The sequence below is a fragment of the Colius striatus genome, chromosome 1 (assembly GCF_028858725.1).
Source record: "Colius striatus isolate bColStr4 chromosome 1, bColStr4.1.hap1, whole genome shotgun sequence".
Lineage (NCBI taxonomy): Eukaryota > Metazoa > Chordata > Aves > Coliiformes > Coliidae > Colius > Colius striatus.
Window position 1 is genome coordinate 23,421,852 of NC_084759.1, and position 22,056 is coordinate 23,443,907.

General features: G+C 39.4%; 1 protein-coding gene across 1 annotated transcript; it reads right to left on the reverse strand.

Annotated features, from left to right (window-relative positions):
- Positions 1–219: 219 nt before the first annotated feature.
- On the reverse strand, positions 220–1,215 carry LOC104553478 (probable tRNA methyltransferase 9B). The gene is made up of 2 exons (XM_010196163.2): positions 1,086–1,215; positions 220–395 (listed from the first exon to the last, which is right to left on the reverse strand). Exons 1-2 carry the CDS (start codon positions 1,213–1,215, stop codon positions 220–222), a joined length of 306 nt encoding a protein of 101 aa, XP_010194465.2.
- Between the last annotated feature and the right edge of the window lie 20,841 nt (positions 1,216–22,056).

Consider the following 22,056-nt stretch of genomic DNA (forward strand, 5'->3'; position numbering starts at 1 on the left):
GAAATAATAACTCTAGAAAAAAATTCAGAACAAAATCAAAGAAAATAAATTCACAGATCCTGAGAGTTTCAAAGCAGTCTCCTCCTCATAAGTCCCCCTCTCCCTCAAAACAAACCCAAGGCTATAAAAAGCTTCAGGAAAGATTTTCAAAGGCACAGAGCTTTCATAAGGAAGAAAGCCCCTAAGTATTCTTTGTGCATTTCAATAAGGAAATTTCCCCTAGATCTTCCACACTTGAGTCTTTTCTGTGCTCGTGCACCAATTGGCATGGTCAAAGTATGAATGAGTAATACGTAGCTCAGGAATATGATGGTTTATCAGCTCAGCCAACTCCCCTTCTTTAAAAACGTGGTAGTACCTCAGCCAGGTCGCACCAAGAACCCATCTGCTACAGGCTCTGTGTGATCAGGGCACGCTCATTGAATGCTTTCTGCAGAGAAGAGCCTGTTCTTTTGTTCTGAGCTTGGCAGGAAGCTCCTTGTTTTGGGTGATAGTCTATTTTAAATTGCTGTCTGACAGCTAATTCTTTCAGATGTGAAGTCAGGTCAGGTAAACACACGCTGCTGCAATTGTGAAGAGTATCTGCAGCCATAGGGAGCTGTGTAGTTTTTTGCCTTAATTCTGAATAGCAACTTCAGAAAGCCTTCGAGCAGCGTGACATGGGCAGTGCAGGTTTAACAGCCACTTCAAAAGCTGTTATATTTTCAAAACTTGATTTGCAATATAGGAACAAGTCAGAAGTGTGTTTCAGAAAGCCATGCTCTCTGTTTTGTTTTTGTTTTTGTTTGTTCTTTTTCTGTTTAATTCATTCAGCTGAGCACCATAATTGAGGTATCTAATGAGCTCTTTTTGGTGACACTGATCGCCCACATCTAATACTGACTGAAGTGATCTTGAGAACACAGACCATCTCAGAGATTTCTCTAGCCCTGTGCACTGTTCTTTTTTCTCCCCTCCACAGGATGAGCACCTTGCTATCCTGTGTACCTCTCAAGTCCCATCCAGCTTATGACAGGGCTGGTTCAAAGCCAGCTCTTTGTCCTTGTGAAGAATTGATTTTTGCACTCCACATGAGCAAGGCTCACCTGAGGAGCAGGAAGGAGGTGAAGGATTCCAAGGAACAAAGACATCTTGCTTTTCAAATCTTCTCTGTTTTTGTTCCATTTCCCACACATATATCATTATCTGGCCTCCTACTCTCAAGATACGAGCCATCTCTTGTATCACTCACATGAGCCTCTCTTATGTTGAAAAACGGTAAATCACTAGAACAGAATAGATAAGGTGAATAAGTATTTCTCGAGGCACTAATGAATACAGAGTATAAGGACAAGGACTGACTCTGACAAGTTGGCAGACGACAGTTAGCACCACAGGAATACATCATTTATCTTCCATTGTGCTACATGTTATTGGACTATCTCTAACATCTTTAACATTGTACTATCTGGAAAGTTCACAATACACTGACTTATTTTAAAAACAAAGCAGAATTTAGAAACATTGAAACAAATGACATCTCTCAGATTGGCAACAAACAACACAGCAGTCTTGTTTTGTCAATGAAAGGCTACCATTTGGTCAGTGGCAAAGCAACCTGGCCCTTTTTTACCCTCACCTAATGCATATCTGTGTCCTGGAGGAAGCACTTCTGGAAGACTGAGGCCATACATGGTCCTTACAGCAGCCATGCTAGTCATCCTGCTTAAGATAATCCATTAAAAAGGAATTGGGTTAAAACTGCCTGCCCATTTCTCCTCCTATATTGACAGACATCCATAATAGACCAGAGAAAATGAACACTTCCTATCAGCCTGGGATACATTTAACTTGTCAACTTGCCAACATAGGGCCACCAAGATGATCAGGGGAATGGAACATCTCTCATACGAGGAAAGGCTGCAGAAACTGGGGCTGTTTAGTCTGGAGAAGAGGAGACTGAGGGGAGATCTTATTAACATTTACAAATATCTAAATGGTGGGTGTCAGGAGGTTGGGACATCCCTTTTTTCTGTTGTAGCCAGCAACAGGACAAGGAGTAATGGGATGAAACCAGAACACAAAAAGTTCCACTTAAACATAAGAAAGAACTATTTCACTGTGAGGGTGATGGAGCAGTGGCACAGGCTGCCCAGAGGGGTTGTGGAGTCTCCTTCCTTGGAGGTCTTCAACACCTGTCTGGACATGTTTCTATGTGACCTGATCTAGCTGAACCTGCTTGTGCAGGGGGGTTGGACTAAATGATCTCTAAAGTTCCCTTCCAACCCCTACCATTCAATGATTCCATTCTATGATTCTATGTGATCAGCCTCGGATACATTTAAATTATCAACATGTGGGTGAAATACAGTCAATCAGCATTTGTCTACTTCTGCCATTAACAAGTATGCATCTTGAAAACAAATAATTAGATAGTCCCACTTTTTCTTGTTAACCCCCCACACCACACAAACGTTGATGATAGGGAAAACGTCTCATCATTATGATGCTGAATGTCAAGAGGCACAGCTTTGCTCAAGTCAGAACTGAGTTTAAATTTTACTCTCATTTCAATAAAATTTTTACCCTGAAAAGGGTGATTGGTCTCAGACTTTGGCAGGAATTTGCTAAACGGCAGTTCCGCAGGTTATCTCCTGCTCTCAGACTGTACAGCTCTACACCAATCCACATCAGAGATGTTGGGGTTCATTTGGTCTTGGTGCACAGCAGGGACTTTGCCAAAGCTTCAGCTACATAGAATGAAAGTTACATGAGAAATAAGCATATAAAATAATGATGGAAAGGAAAGGAAACATATGAAAGATGCTGAAAACAAAAAGCAATTGAATTAGTGATATTTACCTAACCGTATATTTTCCTCAGTGAAAATGCCTATGCCAGTTTGGGCAGATGTTTCTACACATATCACTTCAGGTTAAAATGATAAACCAGTTTTCAGTTAAGGTGGTGCTGGTTTCCACAGAAAAATAACAGATCTTCCAAGGGAAAAAAAAAAAAAAAGGAGGTACAAGCTTTCTTTCCAGAAACATAATTATAGAAATTGCTAGCAGAAGCTCAGTATGTGCAACCTCTCTGTGTTTGTCAGGGTGGCCATTCACCATCAGATCCATTTTGCCTCAGAAAAAGAGATACTTTACAATTAAAGAATAACAACATGCAATCCAACTGAGATAGGAAAACAGTCTGCCTGCAATGAATGATGCATTCAGAGCCTCGGCGGCAGTGTGAGGATCAAAAGGCAAGCTTTGAAGAAATAGGCTCTTTTAACATTCAGTTATTCATCTGCTCTGCCTGTAGGTTTCACTTGTTTGAGATGAACGGAAATCAATTCCAAAAGCTCAGGTCTTCTAGCGCTAGTCAAGATATTGACATTGAAATGTTATGGCCTTTTTAATTAAAAAGGTATCAAGTATCATTTAAGAAATTACAGCATGTTAATAAAACCTTGCGCTGAGTAAAACTTTGGTTTTGTCAAGATAAATTTGTCAGACAATTTTAAAAGCTCTGGGTGATGTATTCCATTTAAAAATTCATACCTCAAGGAAACAGCATATGCATAGGGCAGCATTACACTATCCTGAAATAGCAGATTATCACTCGAATCACTGCACATGACTGTTTTTAGAATCATGGAATCATTTCAGTTGGAAAAAGTCTTTAAGATGATCAAGTCCAACCACTAACCTCACACTGCCAAGTCCCACTAAACCATGTCCCTCAGCACCTCAGCTATGCATCTTTCAAATATCTCCAGGGATGAGGACTTTACCACCTCCCTGGGTAGCCTGGGACAGTGTCTAACAACCCTCTCAGTGAAAGAGTTATTCCTAATCTCTAATCTAAACCTCCCCTGGCACAACTTGAACCCATTTCCTCTTGTCCTAACACAACTTGAGCCCATTTCCTTTTGTTCTCACCATTCAGGTAGTTGTAGAGTGATTATGTCTCCTCTCAGCCTCCTCCACAGTAAACAACTCCAGTTCTCTCAGCCACTCCTCATAAGTCTTAGTCTCCAGACTCTTCACCAGCTTTTTGTCCATCCCTGGACACGCTCCAGCACCTCAATGTCCTTCTTGTAGTAAGAGGCCCAAAACTGAGCACAGTACTCAAGGTGCAGCCTCACCAGTGCCAAGTACAGAGGGACAATCACTTCCCTGGCCCCGCTGGCCACACTGTTTCTGACACAAGCCAGGATGCCATTGGCCTTCTTGGCCACTTGAGCACACTGCTGGCTCATATTCAATTGTCTATTAATTAACAGCACCAGGTTCCCCTATCTCTGTTTTCCATCTCATGTGGATAGGTACCCAGAGAGCAGCTGTTTTTACTGTTGAAGACTGAGTCAAAGAAGGCATAAAGTATCTTAGTCTAATCCTCATCCTTGGTCACTAAGCTTCCCCTTGCATGCATTAAAGGGTGAATATTCCCTTTAGCCCTCATTTTGTGGATGATATATTTACAGAAAAGTTTCTTATTGTCTGTTACAATAGTGGCCAGCTTAAGTTGTAGTTGAGCCTTGGCCCTTCCAATTTTCTCCCTGCATAAACTCACAACATTCTTGTAGTCCTCTTCAGCTACCTGACCCTTCTTGCAAAGGTCAGAAATTATTGTTTTTCTCCTGAGCTCCAGTAGAAACTTCCTGTTTAGCCAGGATGGTCTTCTGACCCAACAGCTCAACTTCTTGCACGTGGGGACAGTTCAATCCTGTGTCTTTAAGATTTCCTTCTTGAAGAATGTTCAGCCTTCCTCAACTCTGTTGCCTTCCAGGGCTGTCTCCCAAAGGACTAAAGAAAGGCTCCAAGATCACCATGTAGCCAGTCACCTAAAGCAGGCAGTTATTAAAAAAAAAAGGAAAAAAAAATTTTCTTTGTAGTTAAATTCCTTGTATGTTGAAACTGTATTTAAACTGAATGATCTGTACTATGCACTAAAAGTGCTGTTTCAGAAATGGAGTGGGTCACATTAGCTGGCAGCGAGGCACAAACCCTCACCAAGGACCTTATTTCAGCTCAGCAGCAACATGAGCTTGTTCCCCTCCAGTGGAAATGATTCAGATCTGCTTCTGCAATTCCTCTCATACTGACAATAAATACTATCATACTGAGAGAAGTATTTAATAGAATTTTAGGAAGATGTGGGTTGGAAAGAACCTTCAAAGGTCATCTGGTCCAGTCTTCTTGCTGTGGGTAGAGACATTTTCTACTAGATTGGGTTGTCAAAGCCCCATGCAACCTGACCTTGAAAAGTTCTAATGATGGAGCATCCAAAACGTCTCTGGGGAACCTGTTTCACTGTCTCACCATCCTCATTGAAAGAAATGTCTTCCTAACATCTAATTTAAATCTACCTTCTTTTGGTTTTAAACTCTTGCCCTTGTCCTGTCACTACAGACCCTAGTGAAAAAGTTTCTCAAATTTCTTACAAGATCTCTTTGAGCACTGAGAGACTGCAATAAATTCTCTGTGGGTCTTTCAAGGCTACACACCTAGAACAATCTTCCACCTGCTGTTCAACATGTTCTAAGCTGATTTCCCATCATCCAAACACTATAAAACAAGAGTCCAGCTGCTTCAAAGTGTATTTGTCGTAACGACTGGTACTGTGGTGGTGAAAATGGTTTCAGGGCAGAGGAATCTCATCCTGGTTAAGCAACCAGCACTAGACATTCAGGAAAGAAAGAAGGGGAGAATAGTGATGCTCTCTCCCCTGGCCTCCTGTGGTTGGCTGCCTAAGAGCTTTCTCAGCCAGAGGCTGGAGCTGGTACCTAAGAGACAGTGATGAATTTGTCCCTCATGGGTACTTTCTTGGAGTAGTTTGTACTTCTGATTACACTAATTCATATGTCAAAGGAATCTACAAATTAAGTACACTCTTTTTAGGAAAAAATGGTTTATTCTGTTTTCAGTATTTCTGTGTGGTTCTCCTGTTGTAAGAAACCACTGAAACTTACTGCTTATTCACTAATTTGATATAATATTTTGGGTTCCAAGATGCCATCTCCCTCTCAGGAGCAGTATGATGTATACACTTTTACGATACTTTCATGATTATACTCTTTTTCCTTACATGAAGAGCCCTAGTCCGTTAATCTCACCTCAAACATAAACTGTTTGCGTCTTTGCTATAAATAAGGACCTTTACTAGTTCACCTGTATCCTTCAAGAGGTGGAGAAAACTTCAGTTTCATGCGGTATTCAAGACATGGATGTACCAGGTTTCTATCTTCTACCATTCTTCTGGATTTTCATTTCTATTCTTTGTATTTGAATACTTTTTTCCCCAGGCTTGAACATTGAGCTAATATTTTCCATGGCAATGAAAAGGAGTCTGATAATGACTTCAATATCTCTTTCCTGAACAAGAACTGTGCCTGCACACTTAGTTATTTTTTTCTATGCCTGTTACCTAGCATTTATTCACAAGTACTTTTCTGCAATTTTGTATTCAGTCATTAGTTTCATATGAGACTTTTTTTTTGCAGCTCTTTGCAGTCAATAATCCTGAATGTCACCAGCAAACTTTATCACTAGCCTATTTATTTAATTCGTAATTATAAACTACACAGGAATCTGTTGAACAGCAGCCTTTTCCTAGGTGCCATACACTTACACTAAGCATCAACATTGAGTCTTTCAGCACTTTCATCTGCCGGTATTTTACTCTTCTGGCTTTCCCTTTCAATTTTCCTTAAGAGTTTCTTCCTTCTTGGTAGTAAAGTTTTATGCAGTGGATTTTTTAAGGCATTTTTGTTCCTAACAGGACATTTGATTACAGTCATGTTAAATTCAGTGAGAGAATGTGGTTCTTGCACAATTACTTATTGATGTGGACCTGATGCACCATTTAGGACTAATGAGTTGTTTCCCTTTTGTGGGTTCTCAGATTAATCTTTCCAAGAGGCTTTATGCGCCTGTGTATCATTTATGCAACCTACATGGATAATAGCTGTTTCTCAGTATTGTGTTTTCTGCCCTCACAGCCCTTGCAATCTCTTTTAATAATCTGTGGTCATTTCCTCTAAGTTTAAAAGAGAGTTAGTGATACATCCTTATTATTACACTGCTCTCCTCTGTAGCAGTTTACCTACTGTTATTTCTTTCAGAACTTTATCGCTTTGATTTTTACCACAGAAGAGTATTCAGGGTCTTTTAGCTGTTATGTAACCCTTGTAACAAATGCTAGGAAAAAATCCTGGAAGTTCAGGGATTTAATGACTATTATATCATTACCGTACTAGCCAACACCATGCCATGGTGATGAGGATAAGTAGGACTACATGCAATTTTTTTAAACATCCAAAAACTGAAGAGTGATCTCATTAATGCTTACAAATATGTAAAGGGTGGGTGTCAGGAAGATGAAGCCAGGCTATTATCAGTGATGTCCAATGACATGACAAGGGGCAATGGCTACAAGCTGGAACATAAGAGGCTCCAAAGAAATGTAAGGAAAACTTCTTCACCGTGAGAGTGATAAAGCACTGGAACAGGCTGCTCAGATGGGTTGTTGAGTCTCCTTCTCTGGAGACATTCAAAACCCACCTGGACAAGTTCCTTTGTTCTCGGTGGCTCTGCTCTGGCAGGGGGGTTGGACTAGATGACCTTTCAAGGTCCCTTCCAACACTTAAGATTCTGTGATTCTGTGAAACAAACTATTGCAAAAAAAGAAATTGAAGCACAAAAGTATGTACCTGGGGTGACCACAGGTTCTTTTTCAAAACCCCTGACAACTCTTTGCATCAGCAAGGCCTTACTTTTTGGATTATCAGTTGTTATTAATCAAGCATTCCTTTTCATTTTGGCCACACATTCCCTCAGCATATCTGAAAGTCAATCCAAATTAATTTTGTTTCATATACTACTCATTCCCAGCACTTTTGTTTAAATTGAAGACTGAAAGATTTTCCATAACTGAAAAATACATAGTGGAATTTTAGATTTCAAAGGGAGAGAGTGAGGAGGAAAGGAGACGGTTTCAAAGTTTCTTCTCTTCTTCATTTCATAAGGATATAATTAATTGCTCCTTGTGCTAATTTAATGCTGTGACTAATCCTACTAAAAGGGATTATTTAGAACAATCAGACAATGTAAGATACATTTTTGTGTCATTCAGCTGTCTTTAGAGAACAAAAGTGAAAGAATCAACAATTTAATTTTTCTTTAGAAGTAATTTTTAAAATTAATATTTTAGGTCAGTGATTCAGTTCAAACCCTGTTCAATGGCAAAAAGAAATCTGTATAATCAGAAACTGCTTTTCTCTGTCAAATTTCTTTACTAAAGTAAAATCCCTTCAGAGACATTTGGAAAGTATTTAAGGATCACAGAATCTTTATCTCAGAGACTCTTTTGTACATACTGTATATACACTTCAGATGGCACTTTCTGTCAGCTCTAATAATAGGAACAATTGGAACATATATAGAAGGCATGATTCTAACTTAAATATGATTTTGTTCTCTTCATTACGGTGGTATCAAAGTAAAAACAGAGCAAAAAATACTAATGTACCAAAGATTAATTTAAAAGAATTACTGGGTAACCTTAAAACAGTGTTTCCATTGAAAACTTTTTCCTATAAAAGTGTAACTCATTAATTACTTAGTCTGGAAAATTTGTTCCTTCTTTAATTTTCACACACTTATGGTTAACATTAGCAAATGAGGATGCTGCTTTTATAAAAATAATTATAATTATGAAAATTAATTAACTTATTATAGCCTTGATTCAGGAATATAATTACACACAAAAATAATTAAAACCTCTGAGTAGTTTAAAACCAGATTCTGCAGGGTTATTTTTGTGTTTATATTAAAGATAATTCTGAAATGCTTGTCATAGTAGTCTTCAGTCTTTTATTTTTTGCCTTTTGTGACTAGGCAAACCCAAGTCCTTCAGCTTCTTTTAATGTTTCAGATTTTCTAAACGTCAGTCATTGAAAATGTATCTATATTGATTGCAAATTTTGGAAGGCATGGTCCACAAAAGCAGATTTTCCGCTGAGGATCTCAATAGTACCAAATTCAGGAGGGTGACTCATTCCTCTGCCATCCATGAAACTGCTCTGTCACCCTACCGCACACAGGTATTTGTCTGGTTTTGTGACAGCATGACACTTCTCACACATATTTGGCCCGTGGTCTGTCTTGCCTGGGCATTATTTCTCAATTGCTCATTGAATGTTTCCTTCCCAAGCATGGTATGTCTCTGTTGATGGGTTTTGTACCTGTTCTTGTTGATTTGAGACAACTTTCCATCATTTGGATGTCAAATCACATCTTCCAAAATAATTCCAACTCTTCCTACGTAGAAGTCATGCACAAATTGTTCTGTGTGTTCTTCTAGATTGTCATAAAAGTTATTATTTAAAATTTTGCATAGAAACAGATGCAGGGTGGGTCCCAAGAGCACGCCCCTTGAAATATGTCCCAATTGGACAGTGAATCACTGAGCCATTTTGAGAATGATTTTTTTTTCCATATTCTTTGCCCTGTTCACTTATATTGTTCGTAAGTGACACAAGAATCAAGATACATCATGTCTTCTCCTGCTATCCTATCTATTAGGGTGACTACCCTGGCAAATACAGAACACTGATAGGCTTCTCCTGATAAATACATGTTGGTTGTTTCCCGTTGCATTAGTATTCCATGTGTGTAAATAATTTATTCTATTTAAATTAGATTATTTAAATTATTTATTCTAGTATCCTTGCATAAATCTAAGTTAGAATAGCTTCCTCTTGATGTCCTTTATCTCTCTTTTGTTTGCTTTTCTTTACTTGGCTGGAGATCTTAGTCTGATAGTTCACAGTAGTTTATGATTAATTTCATGATTTCCTAACAATTTGTGTAACCTAATTTATCTAAATATTCTTTAAGATGTTGTTTCCTTTTTAAAATCCAAACTCCTGTCCTCTGATTAAAACTCTGCTAACTTTTAGATGACTGCTATTAACTTTTTGTAGAGACCAAAGAAAAATGTAGCTTCCCTGGTATCTGGCATCCTTTTTTTTCGATGGTATCTAGCAACAGGACAAGGGGTAATGGGGTGAAACTGGAACACAAAAAGTTCCACCTAAATACAGGAAAAAACTATTTCAATGTGAGGCTGAGGGAGCCCTGGCACAGGCTGCCCAGAACGATTGTGGAGTCTCCTTCCTTGGAGGTCTTCAACACCCGTCTGGACATGTTTCTATGCTACCTGATCTAGGTGATCCTGCTTCTGCAGGGGGGTTGGATTGGATGATCTCTAAAGGTGCCTTCCAACCCCTACCATTCTATGATTCTATGACTCTATGATTTGCTTTCCACTGGGATGGCTCGCTTGTTGTTCCCTTAATACTGCTTCTTTCAGGTAATGCAATTTTCCGACCACAATGCCTTTTTGTTGGAAAAAGTTTAAAATTTTAGAATGTAATCCCAATGGATCATCAGGAAAAACAGAATTTCGTAGAACTGGTAGGTAGCGATGACATATCTGTCTGACAAAACAGTGTTAGGAATAACCAAAGCTGCACAGAAATATGAGGTTTCTTTATATGGCAAAGAAACTATGTCATGATGGCATTGCAATATCGCTCCCATATTAATTGTCCCAAGAGTGTAATGTAACTACGCTGATATGGTCTGATTCTAACACTTGTTTCTTTCTTGCTCAGCATCTCACTGAAATTTACCATAAAGACAGAATATTATGTAATTAGGAGACTCTCCTGGACTTTTTATTTGGACTCCTTTTTTTCCTAAGAGACTCTTCCACCTTGTAAACTTTAAGAATTATAGTATTTGCAATTGCGCAGACCATTTTCTCAGACAGTGTAAATTAGAGGACTGGGCAGGTTTACGCCCCTTAGGTTCCTCTCACTTTATCTTTTTACTACATGACTAAAAGTTCATAGATTAAAGCAAAGTTAATTTTCACATATTGACATTAACACCAAGGAAAGCCATTTGATGCTCTTCATTCCAGGAAGCCCTTTTTCCAACTGGGATTAAATCGAGTCTGGTCAGATATTTCAGTAATATAAAATAACTTTACTGACTTGAGTATCTTACTCCTAACAGGAGAGGAAAGTGTAGTATCTTCACCCTTGCGTTTGGAGGAAAGAAATTACTTATCTTAATTAATAGGAAAAGCTGCTTCTTATTCCTTGCCCATCCCAGAGGCCAAGAGCTCAGTGTATTTATATAAGACTTTATTAACACAAAGCATGACCTTTCCAAATAAAGGAGTAAGCCACCTCAACAAAGGTAAAGTCATGCTTAAAGCCCTACATTATGATTCACAACAATTCCTTAGCCAGAATGGGAACGAGTGCCAGTCCTTTTTCTGTTACTGCAAATGTCAGATAGTCTACTTATTGCAACAATATAGGAACGGCTTCATTATGCTAACAATAACAAAGCTATCAGTATATGGCAAAGGGGATGATTTCTGTTGTTTGGTGATATTAAATCTCCAATACAATTATGCTATGAAAATAGAGGGAAAGTGAGTATTATTTCCATCTTACAGTGGTGAAAACATTGTGGAATGAATTACAATTGCTCAGGGCAAGTTGGTCCCCTCGAACAGAAGTTAAGCATTTGAGAGCAATACATTTTAAACTCTTGCTGATATTTCATGTCTAGGTTTATTTCTTGTTATTATTGTCTATACAATTCATGGAACAGGCAAAAATACTTCACTATATACATATTTGCAATAGCTGGTGATTGTAAAGAAAAATTATCAAGTTAGTCTTGACACTCCTTTTCTGCCACTATTTCCTACTAAAGACCTGGCTTTAGAACATCTACTGATTTTTCTTGCCTCCTTTGACAATCTCCTGAAGATTAAGAGAATATATGTTTACCCAAATTATAGTATGCAAGTACTATACTAGTAGCATATTATATACTGGTATATATACTAATTTAACACATTATTTGAAGCTTTGAAATTCATCTGAACCATATTTTTCAACAATAATAAGGAAACACGATCACTACCATGGTTCGTGCATGATCTGTGATGGTAAGGCCTGTAATAGAAACATCTTTGTAATTTGCAACCATTTAATACTGCTGAAGTCACAGTCTGTAACCAGGCAATTCCACCTTTCGCCCAAGGATCCCTCACTGGTTCTAGCTTCTTGCACAGCAGTCATGTAAACAGGGCTTCCAGCTTGCTGTGGATGGGAAGGTATGTAGTTCTGCATCTCCAGCAGCAAACTCAGCCCTGCTACTCTGCTTTTCTGCAGACTGTACACAAGTACTGCTGGGGCACAGACCTGTGAGTCAGACAACTTCTGAACATTGCTACATATGCTTTTCAACAAACCTGCCTTGTCCTTCTCTTCCTCACTCTGGATTTCCAGAAAATGCCAAATCACCTTTGGGCACATGGTAATTGTTACTTCATCTAGGAAAAGGATGTGAAACCTCAGTAATAAGGACTGTTAGCTATTGGTCAGGTTTCTGAAATCATGACTGAAAGATTTTCAGGTGGTGTGGCTGGGCATGGTTCACAGCCCAGTATAATGATGTACCAGTGTCAATAATGCAATCTCAATTCCGTCAAATGTATCTGGACTTGAAAAGTAAAGTCCTTCAGGGCTTAAAGAAAGGTCACACAAGACATGGAAAAGAAGCTGTGTCAGGCTGTTCACTGACTTCAAGAGATGTGAGATATTAATGATTCACTTTGATTTAACAAGGCTTAGAGACTTTCACACTCCTTTTGTTGAGAAAAGGAAAATCAAGTTTGCTGAGCATTGTATTTATCGTATTGTCCAACTTTTAAGCAGTATAAGCTTAATAGCTTTTAGAAGGTAGTTGAGTAATTTCAAGACTTTCAAAACAAAAGAATCCTCAAACTTTAAAAGAGAAAAAAGCAAAGGCCAAATCTAGCTTTAAATATCTGCTATAAAAGTGGCAAAGGCAGGTAGTTTCTCCGTTGTTAAGTTAGGTTGAAAAAGGCAGCTAAACAAAAAGGAAAAATCTTACAAGAAATGAAATCTGAGGTTATCCAATGAACACTTTAAGGTGGCAATGCCACTGAAACAAGCACTTCTGCTTGCTCTTTCACCCCTGCTTTTGCTGAAAAAGGTCTCTCTGAAGCGAAGTCACATACACATGTGTGACTTACTCATTTTGCAGTTTATTACTGGGTTTGAAATAATATACATATCTTGTGCTAAAATAGATTTACCTGGTCTACACAACCCAAAATATCCTGTTGACCAGTAAAAACCTCACAAACTTAGATGAGACTGCAATGTCAGCCTAAGTGGTTTAAAGGTCTGGCCTGCAGACACTGGCAGCACACAAAACTTGCCAGCGATGGTGAGGACAGGAGTCAAAGCACTCACTTCAATAAGGCAGCCACAAGCTGTGGTATATCATTGCTTCATGGCCTTCATTTCATGCTGATTCCACCAACAGAAAATGGTAATCACAACTCAGTTTATAGACTTGAGAACTGATGTGAAGGCATTTGGTGTTTCCACAACCTGAAGAAATAATGAGGAGGAGAAAGAAAGGTGGACATCTTGTGTCTGTACAAAAGGAAGTGCATTCCTGACATAAGAATGATGATGATGTATGGCTTTGGCTGGCCTGATAGCCTGAAATTCTCCACCCATTTTTAAGGAGATACAATTGCAGTGGAATTCAGGTTATTTTTTTACCGTCACAGTACAATGAGCACAGACTGCTCCTTTCTGTCTACAAGGCTCTGAACACAAGAGGTGTTCAGATGGGATTGCTAGGGAGCATTTACATTGGCCTTCCCACCACATATGGAATAAAAAAATATTTATAGTAATGATGGTACTGCAATTCTACTTGTAATAGACTCAAAATACTAAGTGAAAGCATCATGTAGTGGGAGCACAACACTGAATTATTCTCCTGTATTGAAATGCTGATACTCAAACTAGGCTGCTAAGTAATTAAGTCACTATTAGACCAAACCATTAAATCCATTGTTTGCTGTTTTAACTGCTGCTAATTGCTATCACCATGACAACAGTGGAGTTTCTTTTTCTGGTATCTCCATGCAGTTTCCTTTTCATAAAGAAGCCTGCAACAAGGAAATTTACATATTCCCAAACTGAAGTACTTCTTGTGCTGAAATAAAGGCTTTAGATAAGAATGATTTTAATGTCAGCAGTAAAATGGATCTTACCTATTTTTTTTTATAATTTGTTAGCAGAATTTTCTGGATCTTAACACAAAGTGCATTTTAAAGTATGTTGTGGTTTAAAGCCAACCAGCAACTGAGCACCACACAGCCACTCACTCACTCCCCTCACAGTGGGATGGAGGAGAGAATAGGAAGAGTAAAAGTGAGAAAACTCGTGGGCTGAGATGAAGACAGTTTAATAGGTGAAGAAAAAACTGCTCACACAAGCAAAGCAGAACAGAATTCATTCCCCACTTCCCATGGTCAGGCAGGTGTTCAGCCATCCCCAGGACAGCAGGGCTCCATCACACCTAATGGTTACCGGGGAAGGCAAATGGCATCACTCCAAGCATGCCATCTTCCTTCTTCCCCCAGCTTCATCTGCTAAGCATATTGTGATATGGTGTGGGGTATTCCTTGATCTGTTGGGGTCAGCTGTCCTGGCTGTGTCCTCTCCCAGCTTCTTGTGCCCCCTTGCAGCCTCTTTGCTGGTGTGGTGAGGTGAGAGGCAGAAAAGGCCTTGTCTCTGTGCAAGCACTACTCAGCAGTAATCAAAACATCCCTGTGTTATCAACATTGTTTTCAGCACAAATCCAAAACATTGCCCCATACAAGCTAGTATGGAGAAAATGGGGTCTATCTCAGACAAAACCAGCACATAGTAGATTATTAATTTAAAGAACTTGCCTTCTCACTTGCGTCATAAAAATCGTAGTACAGAATAAGGTCAGAGGCAAATGCACTGGACCAGCACAATACACTGTACCTTCTGCAGACCTTAGTTTACATTCTGTTTATGGCTACACTTACGTCAAACATTCAGGTTGAGTCAGAGCCCAGATTTTACTTCTAATTCATTAAAAAAAAAAAAAGTTATTTGATAGCCTTCCAAATATTTAAGTCCTTATATTTAGGTTACAGTCATCCTATAGAACCTATTCTGGAACCCTGTGTGGGTCCCTATGTTCAGTAAGGAGCCTCCTAGCCTCTTCAATCTATCATGCTGTTTGACTGGGAGATGAATCACTGCTGATCTGCAGATAGAAGTCTGCTTCGAAGTGCTTTTCTAATATTAACTGCTGATCCTATCTCCCAGGAATAAAGGAAAGATATCCAGAGGAAAGCTGGAGCTCTCTGTGCTTCACACGTGATTTCAGCACCAGCTGATAAGAGCTTCTGTGAAATGGTGCCGGTACTTGGCTAACATTATAACAGAAAGAAGACTACTCTGGAACTCTGACTGGAAGAGAACCCCAGGACTTTTTCTGATTTTCACTTTTGGAGTGAAAGGCTCCAGTGTAAGCCAAGTAACAGCTACTAAATACATTTCTTCTAATTGGGCACCAGAGGCTGCTTCCCAGAGATGGAGGGGCATAGGACAGTCCTGCAGGTAGACTTCTCTCCAGCTCTATAGCACTCTTGGCAAGTGTACTTCACACAAAACCGGTCTCTGGCCATAGACACCACAACAGTGTGCCAGCACTCTCTGCAGGCCAAAGCCCAGGAGCCAAGCCTGACCTTAAATTACAGAGTTAACAAAGCCCAAAGTCTGTGACATTGGTAAAAATTCAATGTGCTAGATCTCTGTACATGTTTTACTTCTTCACATTGCAAACATTGCAAAATCTGCCAAGATCTGGTAGGATTCTTTTTCCTAGCATTTAGGCTGTAATAAACTGGGAAAAGTACATGGTAAAGTCTGAATGACACCCAAAAAGTCATTGTGATTAGCCTAACCCTCATTAATATTTCTGCTATATGGGGAGCATGTGTGTTGGCGGAAAGTATTATAGGCCTAAAAAGCCATTTACAAGTCTAGCCTAAATGTATAGAAATGATCAGTTACTGCTCAGATCTTGTTTGGGACATCCACATGTATCTACTTTTGATTCAGGTGCTGAACCCTTAAGATTCTGCGATTCTGTGAAGCCAGTGCAGAGGCTTCCCTTTCACCACTTAGATATTGTCAAACCTTTGAGGAATTAAAAGCTGTCACATATCGCTCCCTAAAGCATCAGGACAGTTACATGATTTTTGCTTCAATCTGGTCACACACAATACAGAGCTAATAAAAATTTTGAATTCTAGAATTCTCATACCAATACAAAACATTAGCATCCACTAATGACATCTTCATAAACAGAGCTTCAATGTGGTACTTCAGTTTAGTTGTTCTATCAGATACTGGGAAAAAGTCAAATTGTCTTCATAGACCTACGAATGGCAGAGCAAAGTAATAGGCAAATTAGACAGTCAGTCTTGTAATTTGATTTTGTACTTAGGGAAATAGTCTAGCGGTTGATAGGGCTGGGACAAAGGCTGGACTTGATGATCTTAAAGGTCTCTTCTAGTCAAAACAATTCTATGATTCTATGATTTCCCAGTTTGGTTCACAAGCTCCAAACTCTTCAGCCATAAGTAATACTTAATGGAAAGAGAGGACATACTTGAATTGCCATTAGCAATGTGATAAGCAAACCCACTCACCAATACCAGCAGTCAAGCTGCCTGGTTTCTGCTCTAAAATGAACTTCTGCCCCTTCGGCTATGCATCGTAGAAATCATGAGTGATCTTTTCATACACCCAATGAATATGTCCCTCTTTAGCTGACTTGCCTCCTTCTCCATCACAATCAGTGCTAGGCTATCTCATTGAACGAAGTGCAATTATCCTAAAGAAAGAGGAGAGAGAAAAATAAAAGTGCTGAAACTCTTGTTATAAAATTACATTTCCTTAAGTTAAGCAGTATGACACTGTCTATTTAGGAAATGGTGTTTCTAAATACTATGTTGCCATAGAGAAATTGCTGAGGCTTTTAGAGGAAGAAATGTCATCTATTCTCTGATTTTATACAATGTATTGTTTTCTTATATAATTCTGAAAAGAACTTTAGGACCTGCCACAATGTTTATTAACCTGCTTATATTGTTATACTGTGGAAGCTGTTAACTTTTGCGTCATAAAGTCTTCTACTCTTTTTCAGTCTACCTTTAAAAAAGATATTTTTTAAGAAGTTCTTTATTTACAGACACATCTTAAAAACCAGCAAGTAAATATGATGATGAATACCAAAATATACTCAGAGTCTGAAACAAAAGCTCTGAGAGATGTCATTTCTCCTCCACTTCTTTCAACATCCAGAAAGACACATACTTACAGACTTCCCCTTGCACAATTCATTGACACTGTGTGTTACTGCCAACAAAAATCTTTCCAGCTTTTCAAACATTATTTTTTTTTCCCCCCAACTGTTCTGGATCATCATGGTGCACTGGTATTAGCAATGTCCCCAAGAAAACTCTGTGATATTATGAATTGGCTATTGCATCCTATGTCATTGTGCAGTTCACCGTGAGGCTTTGTACAGAAGGGCTGTAAAAATGGGGATGTTCATTGAACATATGCTGGCCATGTCAGGATATCCATTGATTTATTGAAGATTTGGGCCACCAAGACAGGCTGCTCAGGCTTCACTTGCATGCTGCAAACAACTCTGTGTGGAATCACTCCTTCCCTGAGGCAAAGGTATCCATGGCAGCAAGTCACCCAAGACATCTGCACTGCAGGCTGGTCATTAATCACACTCCTGATGTTGTCCTTGTCTGGTCCTTACTTTCAAACCCATAAGCATTTAAAATCATGTCAACTCAAAAGACTCTTGTTCTGTGATTTCCTAGGCAATTACATCAAAGAGAAACATCAGAGCAGGCTAAGACCAAATTCAATCCTGCAATAACAGGAGGAAACTAACTCTGGAGGGGTTTTGGTTATGTCATTTATTAATCAGAAAAACTGTGCTACGATTAAATCCTGTAACCCTTGGTGTCTTCTGTCCTATCAGATATTCACTCAGCATCACTGAGAAATTGTCCAGACTGCAAGTTTCCTGAATATCCTACTGAGATCAAAGTGATGACAGGTGTTGGAGTGAGGCAAAGAAATTCTTTGGAAGATGGTCACTGTTCTCTTCATTATATGTGTTGCTAAATAACAGCCAATTTAGAAATACTAAATATTAATATTCATAAAGACAAAGGATGCATGATGCCTTGGTTTAGTTGCTCCTGCATTGCAGTGCACATCTTTTAGTGAGATTAAAAGCCACCACCTTGCAAGTACTTACACAGGTGCTTATCTCTGTGTGTACAAATAATACCACTAAGTGAATCCAGTGGGGATATTCCAGGCACAGAGTTCACCACATGCATTAGTGCGTACAAGACTGGCTGTCCAAGGCAGGTTTTTTTTTATTGCTCTTCATTATAACCAAACTCTGCTGTAGAAGCTAGTTTTTTAAAAATACCTTCAGAAAACCCCCAGTTGAAATAGCTGAAGTGCTCTACTGGGGATCATTTCAAGAGGAAGCTGATGTACTCTCAAATATACAGGGAAAGGCAGAAGGATACAAGAGAAGGAGAGGGAAATTGTTCTTTGGAAAAGCTGCAACATCATTTCACAGCTTTGCAATTGCTTCATTTGACAAGAGGAAATAATAACTGGTGAGCTGATGTAAGCTCACAGGAGCGAAGAGAACAGAGCTGTTCCTGGTTCTCTCTAGGCTTACACTCAGGATAGCTCATTTAGGTGGAGGGACAGCCTGGAAGTTGCTAACAGCTTGAGACAATTATCAGGAAAAGAAAGAAGCTGCATACAAAAGCACCTAGTAAGAGAAACCACATAGTAAGACACCCTTTAAAACGAAGGCAAAAAAACTGTTTAAATGAAAAAAACCAAAACCCACAATGAGTTGTGTGTAAAATGCTCTCTGCTCTGTAACAGGAGCAAAAAAAGATGCAACCAGGGCTATGACTAAATCCCACCCAGCATTAAGACAGGCATAGCAGCTTTTGTTTTAAAATGATAGCCCCAGAAGCGAGGACAACAGTCTTGATCCTCTGAAAGGTAAAGTCCAACTCTTCAAGGTACTATTGTAATAAATTTTCTATAATGTTCTTTTAAGAAAGTAACCATTTGTGATGGAGGCTGGTGGAAGAAACCAGTCAGGTTGGTTCACAGCAACCACCAACAGTCACACTTTGGATATTTCTGCCTAGAGGAATCCAATGAAAGCCCATCTCCTATGCTTACCAAGCCATAAACCACAAAATACTTGTCAACACTCAATTCAGTGCTTTTAGTACAACAGACTCAAAACTGTACAAAACACAGTGTGCCAGACGAAGAGAGCAGAAAACTGTTTGAGGGCACAGCTACTAAGTTGCTTAAGTAAAAAAAATGTTCTGAGAATCCTAGGGAGCTGGCTATGACCCACACTGCAGAAGCAAGGAAAGAAAATGTATACAGACATGACCAGCAACCTAGCCTGGGGGAAAATAATTTCTGGGGGATTGACTCAGATTTAAATATATGATTTGTACATGTTAGTCCAAACCTACTTTCCACTTTTTCTGTAATCCCCAATATCCTTTCTTGAATTACAGGGAAAGCCAGAAAATAACTTGGAAATCAAGTGTTGCATCAGAAAAAAAAATCCCATTCTCTGTCCAATACAAAATTGGATATTTAGTGCTGCAAATGTCACACAATGATACTGTCTGTTTAACATGGGTGTTGTTTGCTTACTTGCTTAATAAAGACTGTGGGGTATGTAGGTATTTTCTTTTCAGCACACTTGCCCCTACCTTTATGCAAATTAAGAAGAAAAGTAAATCTATTCATCTAGTGCTGGCAGGAAAGCAAAATGAAGAGGTACAGAGCAGCAGTTCAGCCTGACTGCCTGTCACCTAATCTTAAGCTAAATTTGACTCAACTTGATTGAAAGTGAAATTAAATTTGAGTTTAAAAGCCATTAAAAACTTCTGAGTTCATAAGTGATTATTAACTTCCTGAGCACTGTGAAGCCTCTGACTACGTGTGAGCCTCATGCAGTCTGTGCCACATACTTTGGGGAGCCCTGACACCCCACAGCTGGTGAAAGGGACTCTGGCTCTCACATCCAGAGCTGGGGCTTGTCCTCTGGCTGCAGTGTGGCAGCTTCTGTTCTAAGAGTGTCTGAAATTTATCTTTGAATTTAAGGAGAAATTGTCTGGGAGAAGAACCGGCTTTCTAATTCCATTCTTTGGGTAATACTCAATGACATTAATTTAACTCAGCTGCTCTGTGCTTCAACCTAATAGGACAGAAAAATCTGAATTGTTTAGTTTGCTTTTGACAGGGAGAGTCTTATAGATGGACCTGTCGTCAGAAATCTCCCAGATGTAATGATTAATTCCTGATTTAAAAAAATGACTGTTCTTTCCCTCTGCCCCTGGGCACTTGCAGCTGTAGAGGCATCTGTAGGACCAAGCTACTCGGGCCTGTTGAGCTTTGCCAAGGCCACTCTGGCCCCTTTGAGCCCTGCATATATAAGCCATAACATGGAAGAGCTGATGGGAGCATAAGAGAAATGGAACTGACTCAGAGACACATCCCAATGCCACCAAGCCCTCCCTACTACCACTGGAGAGACAAAACTGAAGTTTCCCAGCTGAGATGAGTTTCTTCAGAGATTAGCTTGTCTTGCAGTACTTAGTGGCAACAAATGCCATTACAGCCGTCCCTATCACAGCTGGAAATCCAAACCAACAACTCGGACACACTATTTCTAATAGGTGTGAAAAAGATGGTGTTGCTTTCCTTCCCTTGATTAAATGAGTATTTTTGTGGTGACACATTTGGAAAGCCTGCTTAATTCTTCTGTCTCTCTGCAGCATCATCCCTCCTACCTTATAAACAAACATGACATTGCAGCTGCATTGAAATTTGAGGAAAAATTGAAATTCGAGGATGGGGTAACACTTTTTTTCTGTAGTATCTAGTGACTACTAGACTAGGGATAATGGACAAAAGGTGGAACACAAGAAGTTCCACTTAAAGACAAGGAAAAACTTATTTGCTGTAGAGGTGAGGGAGCCTTGGCACAGGCTGCCCAGAGAAGTTGTGGAGTCTCCTTCTCTGGAGGTTTCCAAACCCATCTGGATGTGTTCCTGTGTGACTTGATTGAGATGAACCTGCTTTAGCAGGTCCCTTCCAACCACTACCACTCTGTGATTCTATGAAATAGATTTTCTGTGAAGCACTTAATCTGTGTGTGAAACCAATTACCTTGGTAGGGTCCCTTCAGAGACTTTCAGCAAGTTTGTTCCTCCATCAACAGCAGCAGCCGTAACGGGAGCACTTTGTCAGTCAAACTAATAGTTCCTGCCCCCGCGAAGCAGATAAGAAAAGAACAAGAGAAGAAAAACTGTAAAATCAGTCTTAAAACCCTTGAATGATGGTTCCCATGAGGTGTCAGGATCTGGGGAAGTACTGATTAAGAGAAGGGGAAATGCAATTTGAGGCACAGAAAGGCTAGGAGAAAAGGAAAAATGAAAGAAGCTAGATGGGAATAAAATTATAAAAGGGAATTTTAGAAACAATGAAGTGAAAAAGAAGGACAAGGAAGGAAATGAAAAGGAGGAGATAAAAACTGAGAGAAAAATGAAAAGGAGATAAAAAAGCAGATATGTAGAGAAACTCTAGGTTAGTATCATCCTAATTAGTTTACTTTGCTGCATCTTACCTTGCATAGATACCATCACACATGGACACAGCATCACAATTAATCAGACATCTAGGGATTCCTCATAACGCTGTATTGATATTGCCACAGCATGATAAAACCTCCCCACAGCCTCCCAGTTCCTGCAGCACATCTTACTGGCCTTCCCTTCCCCCTCTTACAGAACTGAGAGGCAGCAGAACTGCACCTCTTCCTCTTTCCTAAATCCAGCAGCTGCAGCATAGAGTTGGTGTGTGACTTTCTGGATTCCTCCTGTGTCACAGCTACTGCTGTGGAAGTGGTGACCTACAGAAGAGAAGTAGGAAGGAAAAACTGGAAGAGAATGATA

What these genes read in the sequence shown, in the direction of transcription:
- LOC104553478 (XM_010196163.2), bottom strand. Translation starts at nt 1,215, where the DNA reads ATGGCTCGTATCTTGAGAGTAGGAGGCCAGATAATGATATATGTGTGG. An exon ending in ACCTCCTTCCTGCTCCTCAG is followed by an intron (nt 396 to 1,085) that starts GTGAGCCTTGCT and finishes GATCACACAGAG; the next exon opens with CCTGTAGCAGATGGGTTCTT.